Below are 17,436 nucleotides of genomic sequence, written 5' to 3' on the forward strand. Positions count from 1 at the left end.
CTTCCTAGTTTCATAAATTCTAAAGCAAAACTTTTGTTTTTCAAGGCAGGTATCTGACATTTCTATTTCTAGCCAGTTCTTTTCACTAGAAAAAGTTGAGCACAACACCTCTTAACTTTTATCTTTGTATACAGTTATAGAGCTGCCTTGAGAGGGTTGTCTGTAGGTAGACATGATCTTCTCTTCTGCTTCCTCCTCACCCTAGTGTGCCTTGTTCTTTTTCTCCAGTTATGGGCAGCTCCTCACCAACATCACCTGCATGGTTGCCTACTTGCTACTATAATACCCATAGCTATGTTTTTTCTTCTAAAAAGATGAGAACTGCTTTGCCATAGCTGGCTACAAACTTACATATCCATTTATTCCACATCTCTGAGATATGATGGAAGGCGTGATAGAATTATACATGAACAGAAACAGTGCCCCTAGAAGTCACAGAAATAGCATTTATGCGTCTGTGCTTCTCCCCTGCTGAAGACCAGTACTAGGATGACTTGGTCACCAGAAGTACACTAACTGTCCAGGTGAGTGTCTGCTGTACCAGTAACCCTTCCACACCTGATTCCCCCTTCCTGCAGTAAGCTGAGTCTGATCTCCAGGCAGGAAGACCATGGTTTGATACCTAACCAGCAAGGCCCATGGTGGCATATTGGGAAAGTCTCTTCCAGTAGAGACTGCAAGACCTTTCTAGGAGGAAGGACAGATGGGAGTTAGAGGAGTTGTGTGAACACTGGATAAAGTAGGAATGTTGAGAAAAAGGAAGGTAGGGAATGAGTTATGTGCCTGTGAGAGATACTGGTTTGTTCTTGGAGCTGCATTTCATTCCTAAGCGGGTCTTCTCCCCAGGGCTAGTCTCCATCTACCCTTAGACTCACCTGCTTCAGCTTGGGTCCCACAGAGGACTGCAGCCCACATGCCTCAAAGCAGGTGTGAGCAAAAGACAGGCATTGCTCATTCTGTGGTTGCCCTCTTGCTACAATGGTAAAGATGGGTAGTTGGGACAGAGTGCATATGGATACATATGATCTTCAAAACCTAAAATACTCTCTGGCCTTTTACAGATAAGATTGCCAAAACCAAGGCATCCACTATACACAATGACTCTCTCATAGACATCTAGAATTGTTTTGTTATGTACCATCTTTGAGAGGATTGAAAAATAGCCACTCAATTCATTTTCTGTGTTCTGTGATCCAGAAGTGGCTCTATTTCTTGAACTAACAGAGCTGAAGTCATGCAGTCAGCTTTGACTGGTCTTTGTACCATCCTGAACACATCCTCCAAGAGGCCAACATACTTCTCCCTTGACTGGGACAATTTGGGTATGGTCCTCTCTACCCCCTCCTTCTAAAGCCCCTCTCCAGTATGATTCTCCCTCTGTCCGGCTGGGCCGGGCTCCTTACTCCAGCCCCACTTTTTTCTCCCAAAGGATAAGTTCAAAGCTATTGCATGGCTCCAGCAGAACAATCCCTTCTCTCACTCCTTTGCATCCCACCTGTGACTTCCCTCTGATCTCTTAGCTATATTGTCTTCTCTCGCGGTTTCTGAAGCTGCTTCTCCTGGAGGGTTGTGTTTCTGGCCAGGTGGGGGAATCTCATACTCTGTGGGTGATATGGGTGAGTGGTGTCTGCTGTTTCTCTCCATGACTGCCATCTTTACTTTTTCTCAGAGAAGAGTATTTTGTGTTCCCTAGTTTTGGTTTTGTGGTGATGTTAACTTTGCCTGTTTTTACCTTGGAACTCTTTATTCTTTGTGCTACTTAAGATATAGTGAAGAGCTGCTGATTGAGCTCATCCATTGCCACCCTCTGCATAGCCTGTGATGATGCACAGAAGCTGCATTTCCTTTGCACAGGCAGAGACAAGTAACTGTAGCCCCTAAGCACAAAGTCAGGAATTCTCCACCTGAAATAACCTGACTCATACAAGGCTTGCCATCTTAATTAGCTGTTTCGTTTATACACAATAATTGTTATGGTTATTACATTAGGAGTTTGTCCCCAAAGAGAATGATCAAGTACCCAGGAAGGTGAATACCGAGTGTGAAGAGATCTTTTTCTCTCCCTTGCTTCCCTCCCCAACTTGAATTGTGCACTAAAATTATGAAAGTTTATTTGTCTTAAGAATTATTTTTATATTTACTTAAGAATTTATTTTTTTTAAGGTCTATCAGGTCATCAAAACTCTCAGAAAACACGGTTATTGTTGGTGTAGTACGCAGGTAAACTTTTTTTTTTATTCTGAAATTAAAGTGTCAGTGCAATGCTTGCTTTTAACAGATGGTAGAATAAGAGCCTGACTGCTGTGACAGGTGAGCCTCTTTGAAATCTTTATTCTTTAGCATTTTGTTTTGCTTCTCCAGGTGACTTCAGGGAGGGAATTGTGTTCCCAGGGTAGGCTTTCTGATTTTTATTGTTGTTTATGAGGTTGGATATTACTCTATCCCAGGCTGACCTGGAACTCACAGTGATCTTCCTACCTCTGCATGCTGAGTGTTGGGATTAAAGGCATGGGGCATGATGCCAACTAGTCTTTCATTTTAGAAGCAGGAAACCTTGTGAGAATTCTAGTCCCATAAAAATGAAATTTTTCCTTTGGCATCTTCCTAGGGCCTTTAATTTCAGGTATCTGTAAAGATTTAAATGATACATAAACAGAGAGAATCTTATTCTTAAATTGGAATTAGGAGTAAGGAAAGAAGAGACTTATGTAAGATAGCAAGTATTCAAAGAAATGTTATTTAATATATATATATGTATATATATATATATTTGTAGATAGAAGAAATGTTCATGTGTCCTTTAATCTATTTGAAGTAAAAGATAAGAATAAATTTAATTTACTTTAAAATTTTCACATATTAAATAGATATGTGAGCACTATTCTGTTAATGTAATCTTTAAAATCTAAGTATTTTAATACCTGGCTGCAGTGTCACACAACTGTAGTCCCAGCATTCCGGAGGGCAAGGTAGGAAGATTGCTTGACCCCAGGTATTTGAGGCCACCCTGAGCAAGATAGCAAGACCCCTTGTTAAAGAAAATTAATATGCTGCCAGAAAACCTAGATATGAAGTTGAAACAAAGAAATGATTTTCAGGTTTATACTAATATATACAACTCACACACACACACACACACACACACACACACAAGTAGTTCTTATACAACTATTCATTATGTGACAGTTAAAAGAATTACGTAAAAAAAAGAACTACGTAAGTTAGTGACTAGTAAAAGAGGTAAGGTATAACTAGTAAACACTAACCCTTTTCCGTCTTTTTTTGAAGAGCGGACAAAGAAGAGTTGTCTGTAATGCCCTTTATTGCTGCTGGCTTCACAAGGGTATGTACCCACTTCCTTGTTACACAAGTATAATCATTATAAGAAATTACTTCATCTTAACTTGGTATCCAGCAAGTTTTGAATTGATTTGAAGAAAAAATCCTTATATTGTGTCGTAGTTTAGTTCGACTTTATTATCTGCTAATCTAATCTATAAAACTTCATTTTCTTAGTCTATGCCTGCCAAAGTCATTGAAACATAGTAAAATATCCTATAAGGGCATACTCATTACAAATTCTATTATGTAATGTGTTGGTAAAATACTTACATGTAGATATACAATTTTTAAAGCAGTTCAGCAGTTCTGGATCCAAACATAGCCCCCTTTTCCTCTATTCTCTCTAACCTGTTGGTTTCTCTTAAGCTAAAGACTTCTCGGGGATTTAGTCAGCTGGTTGTGAATGAGGCTATGGGAGCTGGAGGCATAATTCAGTGATAGAACTCTTGCCTCCAGTCACTACAAATGAACTCACATGCATGCACCACTATGTACATCTGGCTTATGTGGGTTCTGGGGACTCAAACTTGAGTCCTTAGGCTTCACAGGAAAGCACCTTAACCAGTAAGCCCTCTCTCTAGCCCAGTAACAATTTTAATTTACCAGGACAAAAATTATCTGGCATGTAACACACAGACATAATGACAAGAAATAAGTGAAAGAATATTAAGAAAGGTGGAGGATAGAGTGTGTAGTTCCAGGAGAAGAGGAAAAATAGAATATAGGAGAAGCTTGAAGAGTAAGTGGCTGCAAAATTTTCAGTACTGATGAGACAAATCAACAAATTAGAAAATTTCAAGTCTAAAAAATAAAATCTTAAAATCAGCCAAAGAAAAAAAGGACTGTCTTGAAAAGAATCACAGACTAATGGCTAGCTCTCAGCAACAAGTGAAAAACAGAAGACACTGTAATAATACTGCCAATGTGACAAAAAAAAAGAAAGTAACTGCCACCCTAGAAACCTATACCCAGAATAAATGTCTATATATCATATCATATCATATCATATCATATCATATCATATCATATCATATCATATATATAATTGGAGAGAGAGAAAGAGGCAGAGAGAGAGAGCACGCACACAGATGTGCCAGGGCCTCCAGCTACTGCAAATGAACACCAGATGCACCCTTTTGCATCTGGCTTAGGTAGGTCCTAGAGAATCAAACCAGGATCCTTTGGCTTCGCAGGCAAATGCCTTAACCACTAAGCCATCTCTCCAGAATCTCCCCCCCCAAATAAATGTCTTTATAAAATGAGTGTGAAATAAAGACTTGGAAAATAATAGTAAACCAAAGTTTATAACTAGCAGATTCAGACCAGAAAAGTCTAACTGATATATTTTATTGGAAGGAATGTAAATCCTGGTGAGAGATCTGAAATGCAAGAAACAAAGAAAAAAAGAAAATGGTGACTGTGGAGTAAATAAACACATTTACCCTATAACATAGCAAAAAAGATGTCTTGTTTGATTAGAGAGTTCAGAGAGAAAAGGACTGCAAATCCTCCTCATATGTCCATATGAAAGTCATCTACTTTTCAAAGCAAAAGAGAATATTTTTCAGGTTATTTCTTTGAAGGTTGCACATAAAAATCAGAGACATATTTTTCCCAAGAGCTCTGTCTATGGGAAATAAGTGAGAAATGGACTCTAACTGTACATGAAAGTCACTGGCAATATGAGAACAGAAACTTCAAGATGAAGGAAGGTGAAGAGGAGAGGAAGCAATGCACAATAAACCACATAATTTGCCTATACCCCCCAACTGTCTCTCCTTCCTCCCTCTGTGTATGTACATATATGGATGTGCATTTAATTCAATGTATGCATCTATAAAACAGTCCCAAGTGGGTACACATAGGCTAGTATATAACAATTTTAACAGAAAGAATGTACCTAAAGGGAAGTTTTCATAATAGCTCAAGATATAAATTCTAGTCTGTTGTAACCAGGCCTAGGTATTTCTAAGATTTATGGGTAGGAGGTGGGGTTAAATACATCCTCATGGGCTTACTGAAGAGATAGGAAATGAGGGGTGGACATTGAAAGCATTCTGAAATTTTCATCTGTGAAAAATATCTAGAATAGAGCATTGCTGTCTGTGAGAGATAACTTTGATCATGGGGACAATTGGTGTCTTGTTTTCTTTAAAAAAATTTAGGGCTGGAGAGATGGCTTAGTGGTTAATGCACTTGCCTGCAAAGCCTAAGAACTCATTTTCCAATCTCCAGTTCCAATGTAAGCCAAATGCACAGTTACACAAGCACATAGTGTTGCACACACTCACAAGGGGGCTCAAGCATCTGGCATTCTTTTGCAGTGGCTGAAGGCCCTGGCATGCCCATTCTCTCTCTTCCTTGTTCTCTCAGATAAATAAAATTTTATTGATTTAACTTGAGAGAGAGAGAAAATAGGTGTGCCAGGCCTTCTAGCCCCTGCAAATGAACTCCAGACATATGTACCACTTTGTGCATCTGGCTTACATGGGTATTGGTGAATCAAACCCAGTCCTTAGGCTTTGCAGGCAAGCACCTTAACTGCCCAGTATCTCTCTAGCCCCGTATCCTGTTTCCAAATAATAGAAGGAAATAATAGAAGGAAATCTGTCTGCTTTAGAGATCAGTGAAAAGGAAGGTATTCTTTAGTTGAACAGAAATGTTGAATTAAACTTTCAACTTAACAAGAATTTGGTAGTTTGAATGAAATGCTTCCCATAGGCTCATATGTTTTGAATTCTTGGTCCCCAGCTGGTAACAATTTGGGAGGTGAAGTCTTGCCAGAGGAGGTGTGTTGCGGGAACAAACTTTAGGGTGTAGTAGCCCAGCTTAATGGTGCTAGTTTATTGATATTACTTCCACTCAGCTAGCTTCCTGCACGTGCCATGCTTTCCTGTCATGATGGGGCTTCCCCTCAAAACTGTAAGCTTGAGATGAATCCTTTTCTCCTCTCCATGCTGCTTCTGGTTGGCTGTTTTGTCTCAGCAACAGGAGGCTGAATGCCACAAAGGGGAACTATAGAATTTGCAGTAACTTGATCAAACTAACAAGAACAAGAAGAAGAACCAGCCACTGTGCAACTGCTCATAAGCACAAAGTGAAGTCAAAAGAATAGCACGTACAGGGCTGAAGAGATGGCTCAGTGGTTAAGGTGCTTGCTTGCAAAGCCTAAGGACCCAGGTTCAATTCCCCAGTAGTACTCACATAAAGCCAAATGCACAAAGTGGCACGTGCATCTGGAGTTTGTTTGCAGTGGCAGGAGACCCTGGCATGCCATTCTTTGTCTCTGTGTGCCAATCCTAGAGACCACAAGTGCTTACTAATCTCCAGAGCCCCTAACTTTAATGTGACAAAAGGATAAGCAGCTAGATTTAGAAGGCCTGGGTTCTCTCACAGCTCATGGCTTAATGGTGACAATGCTAAGGCTTGAATTAAACACTATGTTGTGAATAGTGATGTTCGGGGGACTATTTTGTGGATTAGCCATGGGTCAGAGCACAAAGTGGAGGTAGAACCTGTTTATCTCCTCAGACTTGGCAACTGAGTACTTGCTGACTTAAGTCTCTAGGGTTGGTGTTAAATGTCTCCCTGCTACCCTGCTGAGTTACATTAGAATTCTCTGTAGGGCCCCAGAGAAACTACTTGGCCTAGGGTGATGTCTGCACACTGGTATTGTTTTTTCTAAGATGCAGCAGAAGTTGAAAACCACTAAGGTGATGTCTGCCAAAATGTATTAGGGCTCCTGTCTCGGGAAGGTGAGGTTGAGTCAGCTCAAGAAGTGTGCAGGATTTGCGGCCTCAGCCTTTTCACAGGATAAGGAGAGGAGGCCAGCTGCCATTTAAACAGAGGGAATAACAGTCTGTTTCCTGAGGTTCTCTGGGCCTTCTTCTTTACTCTATATGTCCAGTGGGATTTTTGAGACAGAAATGAAACTTAAAGAGAAGAAAGATGAGCCATTTACACCAAACAAGGCTAATATGATGAAGGGAAGGCATAAATAATGATGCTTTACATGTGGCCAGTGTGTTGGTTTTGTCTTTTAACCTTGATTTCTACCTTGAGGGTAAAATATTTGGTGATCATGTAATATTCTTAACCCAGTAAAAAAGCTTGTTGCATGGGAGGCCACTTGTAGATGTCAGATAAGTAGTCATTCCCTTTCCCAAAAAGTAATCTGAAAAGCAGTTGGAGTGGTTTATTGTCTCAAGGCCTCTACTCATCTCCTAGATTGATATAAGCACTGCACCCAGGAATCCTCCCTCACTATCCCTGTCTGGTCAGCAGTAGTGCCTGTGTGATGGGTAGCATTTTGGGTGTTTCCGTGGAGTCCTGGCTGATGTGGACAGCAGGTCTAGCACTCTCAGCCTCTGTCCAGTAGTGAGAACTAGAAAGCAAATCACCTCTGCCTTACCACTGGGTAAGAAGAGCTGTGGTTTGGCCTACAGGCATAAGGCCCCAGCCTCAGTCCTTGCCTTCCCTGCTGGGGTGGCAATAGCTGTTCTTTTGATTTCTTTAGCATTTTGTAGGTAGAAAGCCTCCTCTGGCTCTATCCTCATGGTGATCTGCAGTGGGTAGAAACAGTATTACTTGTTTTACGGGTGAGGAAACAGCCTCAGGAAGGGTAAGTGCCTCACTAAGATCATACAAATTTTAAGGCCTGAACCTGGGGCTGGATTTTTAGATGGCTTAACATCCAGATAATACCTTGATCATGATTGAAACATGTCTTTAAATTTCAGTAGACAAACCAAGAAGTTTGTTTAGATTTTTTAAAAATTTATTTTATTCAAAGATGACTCTTTGTTTATGTAAAAACCCCTTTCTGTTTATAGAGATATATAGAAAACCCAAACATCATGGCATGTTACAATGAACTTGTCCAGTTGGAGTTTGGAGAGGTGCGATCACAACTGAAACTCAGGTAATTCTGCCCCTGCTGGCAAGCCCTTTAAGCACCCCCCCCCCCCAAGCAACTTTACAAGTGAGAACCTCAGGTCCAAACTGATACTAGTTAAGATGGGATGGGAGGTGGACTAGCAACACTCCTCACACACACTTTTGGGAGTCTGCCTCAGTGTCTAATGAGGGTCATGTAGTGACTGAAGACCTCCATTTAAATATTAACCACAAACTAATAACAACTGGAAAAAAGGTAGCACACAAAACCATATAGACTAGGTCTTCTGCTTTGTGTTCTAAGGAGAAAATACTTTAATGATACACATATATCCAACTTACTGACATTTTTATTTCTGCCAGTTGACATATTTTTTCCTACTCTACAATGTGAATTTGATAACTTGTTTTTTTGTTTGTTTTGCTTTTGGTTTTTGAGACAGAGTTTCATGTAGCACAGGTTTGCCTGGAACTCCCTATGGAGTTTAGGATGACCTGAAACTGATCCTCCTGCCTCTGTCACCTAAATGCTGGGATTACAAGCATAAGTTACCATAACTGGCTATTTTTCTTGATAATTTGTTTTAGGTTGAACACAACTTTATTGTGTATACAAATCACAGGTGCACCAATTCATCTAATGAAGGAAACTCAGTCAGATTGGTGATTTAGCTAATACGGGATTTTGAATTGTTCTTGATAATTTTGATCTTCATTTTGTTTTGAGATGGTCTTGCTATGTAGCCCAGAATAGTCTTGAACTTGCAGTCTTCCTGCCTTACTCTCTTTAGTGCTTAGATCACAGATCAATGCCAGCACTTATAGATGATTTTTTTTAAGTGAAATAAGAATAGGAAACCTGGTTATTTATACAGCAAGTCAGAAAAAACAGCAAAATTATATCAGGTTCACATAAGGAAAATAAAGTTAATAGTTCTCTGTCAGTCTTTGTTTCGCCATTTTCCTTTTCTGTGATCAAAGAAAGAAGTGATCCTTCTGTGTGTTTATGATCAAGGCAGAGGGAAAAGAGTCAGAACTGGAGTATTAAATTAACAGGGACTGATACAAGGTTCCACGTGCAGGGAAGAAAAGTGCTGTACAGAGAGAATAAAATTAATGGATGGCACTAAACAGAAATGTTTCAAGGCTAGTATGATATGCAGAAGAGCTCCTTTATGTTGCTGGATTGTGTAAAGAACTTGACACAGACCTTTGCTTGTGGGCCTGCTGGCCATCCACTGCCTGGCCACAGCACTCCCAGTGCACTGGGTGGGCTACCACTTTCTCTCTCAGGATCAGTAGGTGATGTTTGAACCTACTTTATCCAGAAAAGATGCAGGAAGGTTGGGAATAGTGGCCCGTACCTGTAATCGGAGCAGAGGTGGTGGCAGGAGGATCATGAGTTCAAGGCCATTTTCAGCTATATCCTTGGTCCCAGGCCAGCCTAGGATACATGAGATCTTGTCTCACAATAAAAAGAAAAGAAGAGAGCCGGGTGTGATGGTGCACGCCTTTAGTCCCAGCACTCGGGAGGCAGAGGTAGGAGGATTGCCGTGAGTTCGAGGCCACCCTGAGATTCCATAGTGAATTCCAGGTCAGCCTGGGCTAGAGTAAGACCCTACCTCGAAAAACAAAAGAAAAGCAAAGAAGATACAGAAAATGAGCCAAGGAAGTTAATTAACTCTCAGCCAAGATCTTAGAAACAGGTTGTAACTCACATTTTCAGAAGTGTAGTTACTGTCTTTCCCCATCTCTAAATTAAAGTAACCTTTCCCCAAATACCTCAGGCTGGTGAACACCCCACTACCTGTAAATCGTCCTAAATTAAGATACCTGTCTTCTGTCATGCTCTGCTATAGCTGACAGCCAATGGAGATGTCTATTACAAAAAGAAATACATGTAATGCTAGAGACAGGAGACATGGAGAATTATTCTTTCAGACACCAGAAAGCAGTAACAAGCATCTTTGTCACTCCTAGGTCACAAACTAGAATGTAAAATCTAGAAATAGATGAGTATATTTAAAGATTGGTTTGTGAGCATCAAACCAACATGGAAAAGAATGGAATTTTCAGTGAACAGGATTCTGACTTGTTAAGTAGTTGGAAGAAAATTAATGTAGCCCTATTTTATACCCTTCCCAATGAGTTAAATAATTAAGTGGAAAAGTTTAGGTCCACACAAATGCTCAACAATATAAATGATATGTAAATGTAACTGGATGAAGTCTTTTTAAATTCAGCATGTCATAAAAGCTAGATTCCACAAAGGAAATCAATTAGATAACACAAAATGTTGTACCATGTACAGTTTTTTAAAAAGACAAAGCCTGAAATAATGTTAGAATTTTAGACATGACAAGCTGAATTGAGAAAAATATCTTTTCACATGTAGAACAGGCATCAGGTTAGTATCCTAAATTAGAGCTTTGATGAATCAATTTTAAAAATGTGGAAATTATCCAATAGAAAAAATTTAAGTCATGCACTAGTAACTCACAAGATATATTAATAGTCAGAAAACATGAAAAGATGGTTCAGTCATTAGTAATAAAAGCAATGAAAAAAATGTAAAACATTTTCATTTACTGTATTCACAAAAGTTAAGTATGAATGATAAACCCGATAGTGCTTCTTAAAAATTAATCTCCAAGCTATATATTTCAGAGGTAGGAATTTTTCTTTTTTACTTATTTGCTTTTAATGCTTATATATTTATTTGCGAGCAAAGAGGGACAGAGACACAGAGAGAGACAGAGAGAAAATGGTGCTCCAGGGCCTCTTGTCATTATAAACAAACTCCACATGCATGTACCACTTTGTGCATCTGGCTTTATATGGGTACTAGGGAATCAAACCCAGGCCAACAGACGTTGCAAGCATAGTACCTTTAACTGCTGAGCCACCTCCCCCAGCCCCATTCTTTCATTTTTTTTTAAAATAACAGCTTTATTGAGCAAGAATAATGTAAAAGCATTGTTATTTAGTGTATAGTTACTTACTGCCTGTCTTTGTACCTTGTGAACAAGCCAAAATTTACTTGTTTATTTTAATCTTCTGAGACAAGAGAAGCTCCTAATCATCCTTTGAAATGTTTCTTTTACAAGACAAAAGCCTAGAAACACCCCTTGTATCTGGTAATGGGATTTGTTGAATAATGGTGTAGCCTTGTAATAGAATAGTATATGCTTGTTCAAAGATGGTAATAAGAAATCATAATTATTGATATGGTAAAATACTAATATATATTGACCAGTGAGAAAAGATTATAAAACTCTATATATGATCGTGTTTTTTAAATATATATTTACTGTACATATATACTTCAAGAAGGAGCCTAGAATAGCAGTTGATATGTATAGGTGTTGGGATTTTAGATGTAAAATAAATTATTTGAGACAGGAAGAAAGAGGCAGACAGAGAAAGAGTGAGTATGGGTGTGCCAGGACCTCCTGCCCCTGCAAATGAACTCCAGATGTATGCACTGCTTTGTGCACCTGGGTTTATGTGGCTACTGGGGAATCAAACCCAAGCTGTCAAGCTTTGCAAGCAAGTGCCTCTAAACACTTAGCCATATCTCCAGCCCATCCAGGTGGGATCTCACTCTAACCCAGGTTAACCAGGAACTCACTCTATAGCCCCAGGCTGGCCTTGAACTCACAGCAAGCTTTCTTCCTCCAGAGTGAGTGCTGGGACTAAAAGCATGTCCCATCATACTCGGCTTACTCATTTATTTTCAAACAGCTTTATTAAGATATACTTCACATATCATGCAACTTACCTGTTTCTGGTACATAATTTAGTAGCTCTTATATTCAAAGAGTTGTGTACTCCTTGCCACAATTGTAGAACATTTTCCATTAGCCCCAGGCCTAGGCCATTATTCTACTTTCTTTCTCTGTAGATTTACATGGTCCAGACATTTCATTTAAATTGAACCATTAATATGTAATTACCTATGACTTCTTTCACTTAAACGTAATGTTTCAAGGTTCACTCATGCTATTGTATTTTACTGGACATCACTGGTTTTTAATATCTGCATAATGTTCTATTGTATAGATATATCATATATTTTATTTATCTATATTTTGGTGATGGATATTTGTGTTGTCTATACTTGTTAGCTGAATAATGTTGCTGTGAGTAAGATTTTATGTGGACATACACTTTCATTTGTGTTAACTATATATCTTAGGAGTGGAATAGCCGAGTCATATGGGGTTTCTGTGTTTAACCACTTGAACAGCTTCGAGACTGTTTTCTAAAAATGGGACTTCCGGTTAAGATGGTGGCGTAGGTACCATGCCAAAGCAGGCTAGGGGGCAAAAAAGACTAAAAAACTCAGCAAAATACACACTTTTACTAAAAAGTGAGGTGTATAGGAAATTGAAGCAGCAGCGGAGAAGTAGAAGAGTTATAGAGCATCCAGAGCCTGCACAGGTGGGAAAAGCGGCTCCGGCAGCTCGGCCAACCGCCGCGGCCGCGGTGCACCAGAAAGCCGCCAGACTCGGCTCGAGCCGCAGGAAAAGCCAGGTGCGGGAGCTTTCCCTCACACCACGCTCTCCGCAACTCGGGAAATGTGCGTGAGGGGAGAGCAGCAGCGAGCAGCGAGCAGCAGAGGAGCAGACCGCGAGGTAGAAGAACACGTGGAGCAGCGAGAGAACCAGAGCAGCTGCGGCTCCCTCCCCTCCCCCACCACCTAAGCCCAGCTCAGGCGAACACAGCAGCGGCCCGGGACCCGGCCACGCCAACTTGGGCTGACAGCAGGACCCAAGCAGGAGCAGAGTTCGGCAGCAACATCAACGGCTCCAGCACCGGTAACAGCGGCCGCAGCAGCAGCAGACCCAGGAGTGGCAGCAGCAGTACACTCGGCGGCAGCAGCTTCAGGGGGAGCAGCGGCAGTGGACACAGCAGCAGCAGCTTCAGCAGCAGTGGTGGCTCCAGCAGTGGCAGCTACAGCAGCAGCAGAGGCAGCAGCAGCGGTGGGTCCAGCAGCAACACCTTCAGCAGCAGTGGCTACAGCCCAGCAGGGACAGCTTGAGCAGCAGCAGTTCCAGCAGCAGGGGAGCTGATCTGCAGGGCCACACTTGCCAGGCTCGGTTGGCCCCACAGGAAAAGCAATTGCCCAGCTCCAGAAATCAGAACAGCAGCCCGACGACCCAGGCAGCAACTTGACTGAGACCAAAATCATCCAAGGTAACTGGGATTGCACCAGGGAAGGGTCTCACTTGGTCGCAAGCTGACTTGAATCCCTCAACAGACCAGAAATCTTAACCTTTTTGTTGATAGAGGATCTGGTCGTTATAATAACTACTCTTGCATACATACTCGGGGCTGTTTTTGATTGAATGTGTACAGTGTTTAGTTAAATTTTAGAATTTCCCTGTATTTTATTCCACTTAGCCTGCTTGAATACTCCTATAGCAGGGAAACTCAACCCCTAAGAACATCTTTGTAGATACTCTGAGAGTCGTAAGAGCCACACCTTACACCTTAAGGTTCTACCCTGAAAATATATTACATCAAATCAATTGATACAGCTAAGAATACACAGCTAGCTAGAAAATCCAAGCATTAACTTAATCCAAGATGCAAAAATATATACATTATAACACAAGAAACACTAAAAAGCAAGACGATATAAATCCACCTAAAAGTATTAATGCATCAGAAATGTCCTCCAGTGAGAAAGAGTTAGAGGAAATGCCTGAGAAAGAGTTCAAAAGAATGATTATAAATATGTTCAAAGAGGTCAAAGAACACATGAAAACAATCAAAGAGGAAATCAAAGAGGAAATCAAAGGAATCAAAGAAGATGCAGGACACCAATTTAATGAAATAAAGAAGGCAATACAAGACATAAATAAGGAAATAGAAATAATAAAGAAAAACCAGTCAGAATTACTAGCAATGAAGAACACAGTTAATGAAATAAAAAACTCTGTAGAAAATCTCACCAGTAGGATGGATGAGGGAGAGGACAGAATATCTAAGCTAGAAGACCAGGTGGCAGACCTAATGCAGTCCAACAAAGAGAAAGACAAACTTATAGAAAAGTATGAGTGGGAATTTCAAGATATTCAGGACACTATGAAAAGATCCAATATAAGAATTCAGGGCATAGTAGAAGGAGAAGAACTCCACTCCAGAGGCATAGTAGGCATCTTCAACAAAATAATAGAGGAAAATTTCCCCCAAATTGGGAAAGAGGTGCCAATACAGATACAGGAAGCCTTTAGAACCCCAGCCAGACAAAACCCAGAAAGAACCTCTCCTCACCATATTATAATCAAACTTCCAAACACACACACCAAAGAAAAAATATTGAAAGCAGTTAGAGAGAAAAATCAAGTTACCTACAAAAGCAAGCCCATCAGGATTACAGCAGATTATTCAACACAAACTTTTAAAGCCAGAAGGGCTTGTAGTGATATATTCCAAATTCTGAAAGATAACAACTGTCAACCAAGGTTACTTTATCCTGCAAAGTTATCCATTCAAATAGATGGAGAAATAAAGACATTCCATGACAAAAGCAGGTTAAAGGAGTATTTGAAGACAAAACCAGCTCTACAGAAAATACTTGATAGAATCCTCCATGCTGAACAAAAGGAAAAGCACACATATAAGGAACCTAGAAAAAACAAGCTATACTCAAATACCAGTTAACAGAAGAGAGCACAGGTAGAACCAGTAACACACACACACACACACAAAAATGGCAAACATAAATACACACCTTTCAATAATATCTCTTAATATCAATGGTCTCAATGCCCCAACGAAAAGACATAGATTTGCAGACTGGGTTAAAAAGCAGGATCCTACAATTTGTTGTCTCCAAGAAACTCACCTTTCTACAAAGGATAGACATTATCTTAGGGTGAAAGGTTGGAAGACGGTCTTTCAAGCAAATGGGCCTAGAAAACAAGCAGGGGTTGCTATCCTAATATCAGACAGGGTAGACTTTAGTCCGACGTTAGTCAAGAAAGATAAGGAAGGTCACTTTATATTGATTAAGGGCACACTCCAACAGGAGGACATTACAATCCTAAACATATATGCACCTAACATGGGGGCTCCCAAATTCGTCAAACAAACACTATTAGAACTAAGGTCACAGATAACACCAAACACAGTGGTGGTGGGTGACTTTAACACCCCACTCTCATCAATTGACAGGTCATCCAGGGAAAGAATAAACAGAGAGGCATCTGGACTAAATGAGGTCATAGAAGGAATGGACCTAACAGATATATACAGGACATTTCATCCAAAGGCTGCAGAATATACATTCTTTTCAGCAGCACATGGAACATTCTCTAAAATAGACCATATATTAGGACAAAAAACAAATCTTAACAAATTCAGGAAAATTGAAATAATTCCTTGCATTCTATCTGACCACAATGGAATTAAACTACAAATCAGTAGCAAGAAAGGCTATAGAGCATACACAAAATCATGGAAACTAAACAATACACTACTAAATGATGAATGGGTCAATGAAGAAATCAAAAAGGAAATCAAAAAATTTATAGAGTCAAATGATAATGAGAACACAACATACCAAAATCTCTGGGACACAATGAAGGCAGTTCTAAGAGGTAAATTTATAGCCTTAAGTGCCTATATTAAGAAATTAGAAAGGTCGCAAGTAAACGACCTAATGCTTCGCCTTAAAGCCTTGGAAAAAGAAGAACAAGGCAAACCAAAAATCAGTAGACGGGAAGAAATAATAAAGATTAGGGCAGAAATTAATGAAATAGAAACAAAAAGAACAATCCAAAGAATTAATGAAACAAAGAGTTGGTTCTTTGAAAGGATAAACAAGATTGATAAACCCTTAGCAAATCTGACCAAAAGAAAGAGAGAAGAGACACAAATTAATAAAATCAGAGATGAACAAGGTAACATCACAACAGATTCCAGAGAAATTCAAAAAATCATAGGGACATACTATAAAAGCATATACTCCACAAAGTATGAAAATCTGAAAGAAATGGATGATTTCCTTGATCTATATGACCTACCTAAATTAAATCAAAATGAGATTAATCACTTAAATAGACCTATAACAAACATGCAGATCCGAACAGTTATCAGTAATCTCCCAACTAAAAAAAGCCCAGGCCCGGATGGATTCACTGCTGAATTTTACCAGACTTTTAAGGAAGAGCTAACACCATTGCTTCTTAAGCTTTTCCAGGAAATAGAAAAAGAAGGAATTCTACCAAACTCCTTCTATGAGGCCAGCATCACCCTGATACCAAAACCAGGCAAAGATAGAACAAAAAAAGAAAATTACAGACCAATCTCCCTCATGAACATAGATGCAAAAATTCTCAACAAAATATTGGCAAACAGAATACAAGAGTATATCAAAAAGATCATTCACCCTGACCAAGTAGGCTTTATCCCAGAGATGCAGGGATGGTTCAACATACGCAAATCTATAAATGTAATACATTACATAAACGGGTTGAAGGACAAAAATCACATGATCATCTCATTAGATGCAGAGAAAGCATTTGACAAACTCCAACATCCCTTCATGATAAAAGTCCTACAGAGACTGGGAATAGAAGGAACATATCTCAATATAATAAAGGCTATTTATGACAAGCCTACAGCCAGCATATTACTAAATGGGGAAAAACTGGAAGCTTTTCCACTAAAATCAGGAACAAGACAAGGGTGTCCACTGTCCCCACTTCTATTTAATATAGTTTTGGAAGTCTTAGCCTAGCAATAAGGCAAGAGACACACATAAAAGGGATACAAATTGGAAAGGAAGAAATCAAGTTATCATTATTTGCAGATGACATGATTCTATATATAAAGGACCCTAAAGACTCTACTAGCAAGCTGTTAGAGCTGATCAAAACCTACAGCAATGTAGCAGGATACAAAATAAATACACAGAAATCAGTAGCCTTCATATATGCTAACAACAAACACACAGAGGATGAAATCAGAGAATCACTCCCATTCACAGTTGCATCAAAAAAAAAATAAAATACCTTGGAATAAACCTAACCAAGGAAGTAAAGAATCTATACAATGAGAACTTTAAAACACTCAAGCGAGAAATTGCAGAAGACACTAGAAAGTGGAGAAACATCCCTTGTTCCTGGCTTGGAAGAATCAATATCTGAAAATGGCAACCTTACCTAAAGCAATCTACACATTTAA

At 39.6% G+C, this 17,436-nt stretch overlaps 1 protein-coding gene across 2 annotated transcripts in view; it reads left to right on the forward strand.

Moving 5' to 3' along the window:
- The window catches only part of Pde8a (phosphodiesterase 8A), a 154,317-nt gene that overhangs the window by 88,297 nt on the left and 48,584 nt on the right, over positions 1-17,436 (forward strand). For both annotated transcript variants that reach the window (XM_045145454.1, XR_006636234.1), the window contains exons 4-6: positions 2,164-2,220; positions 3,289-3,343; positions 8,175-8,263. In XM_045145454.1, coding sequence (XP_045001389.1) covers positions 2,164-2,220; positions 3,289-3,343; positions 8,175-8,263 — 201 coding nt within the window. The remainder of the gene's footprint in view (positions 1-2,163; positions 2,221-3,288; positions 3,344-8,174; positions 8,264-17,436) is intronic.

Source organism: Jaculus jaculus, chromosome 3 (genome assembly GCF_020740685.1).
Source record: "Jaculus jaculus isolate mJacJac1 chromosome 3, mJacJac1.mat.Y.cur, whole genome shotgun sequence".
Taxonomy (NCBI): Eukaryota; Metazoa; Chordata; class Mammalia; order Rodentia; family Dipodidae; genus Jaculus; species Jaculus jaculus.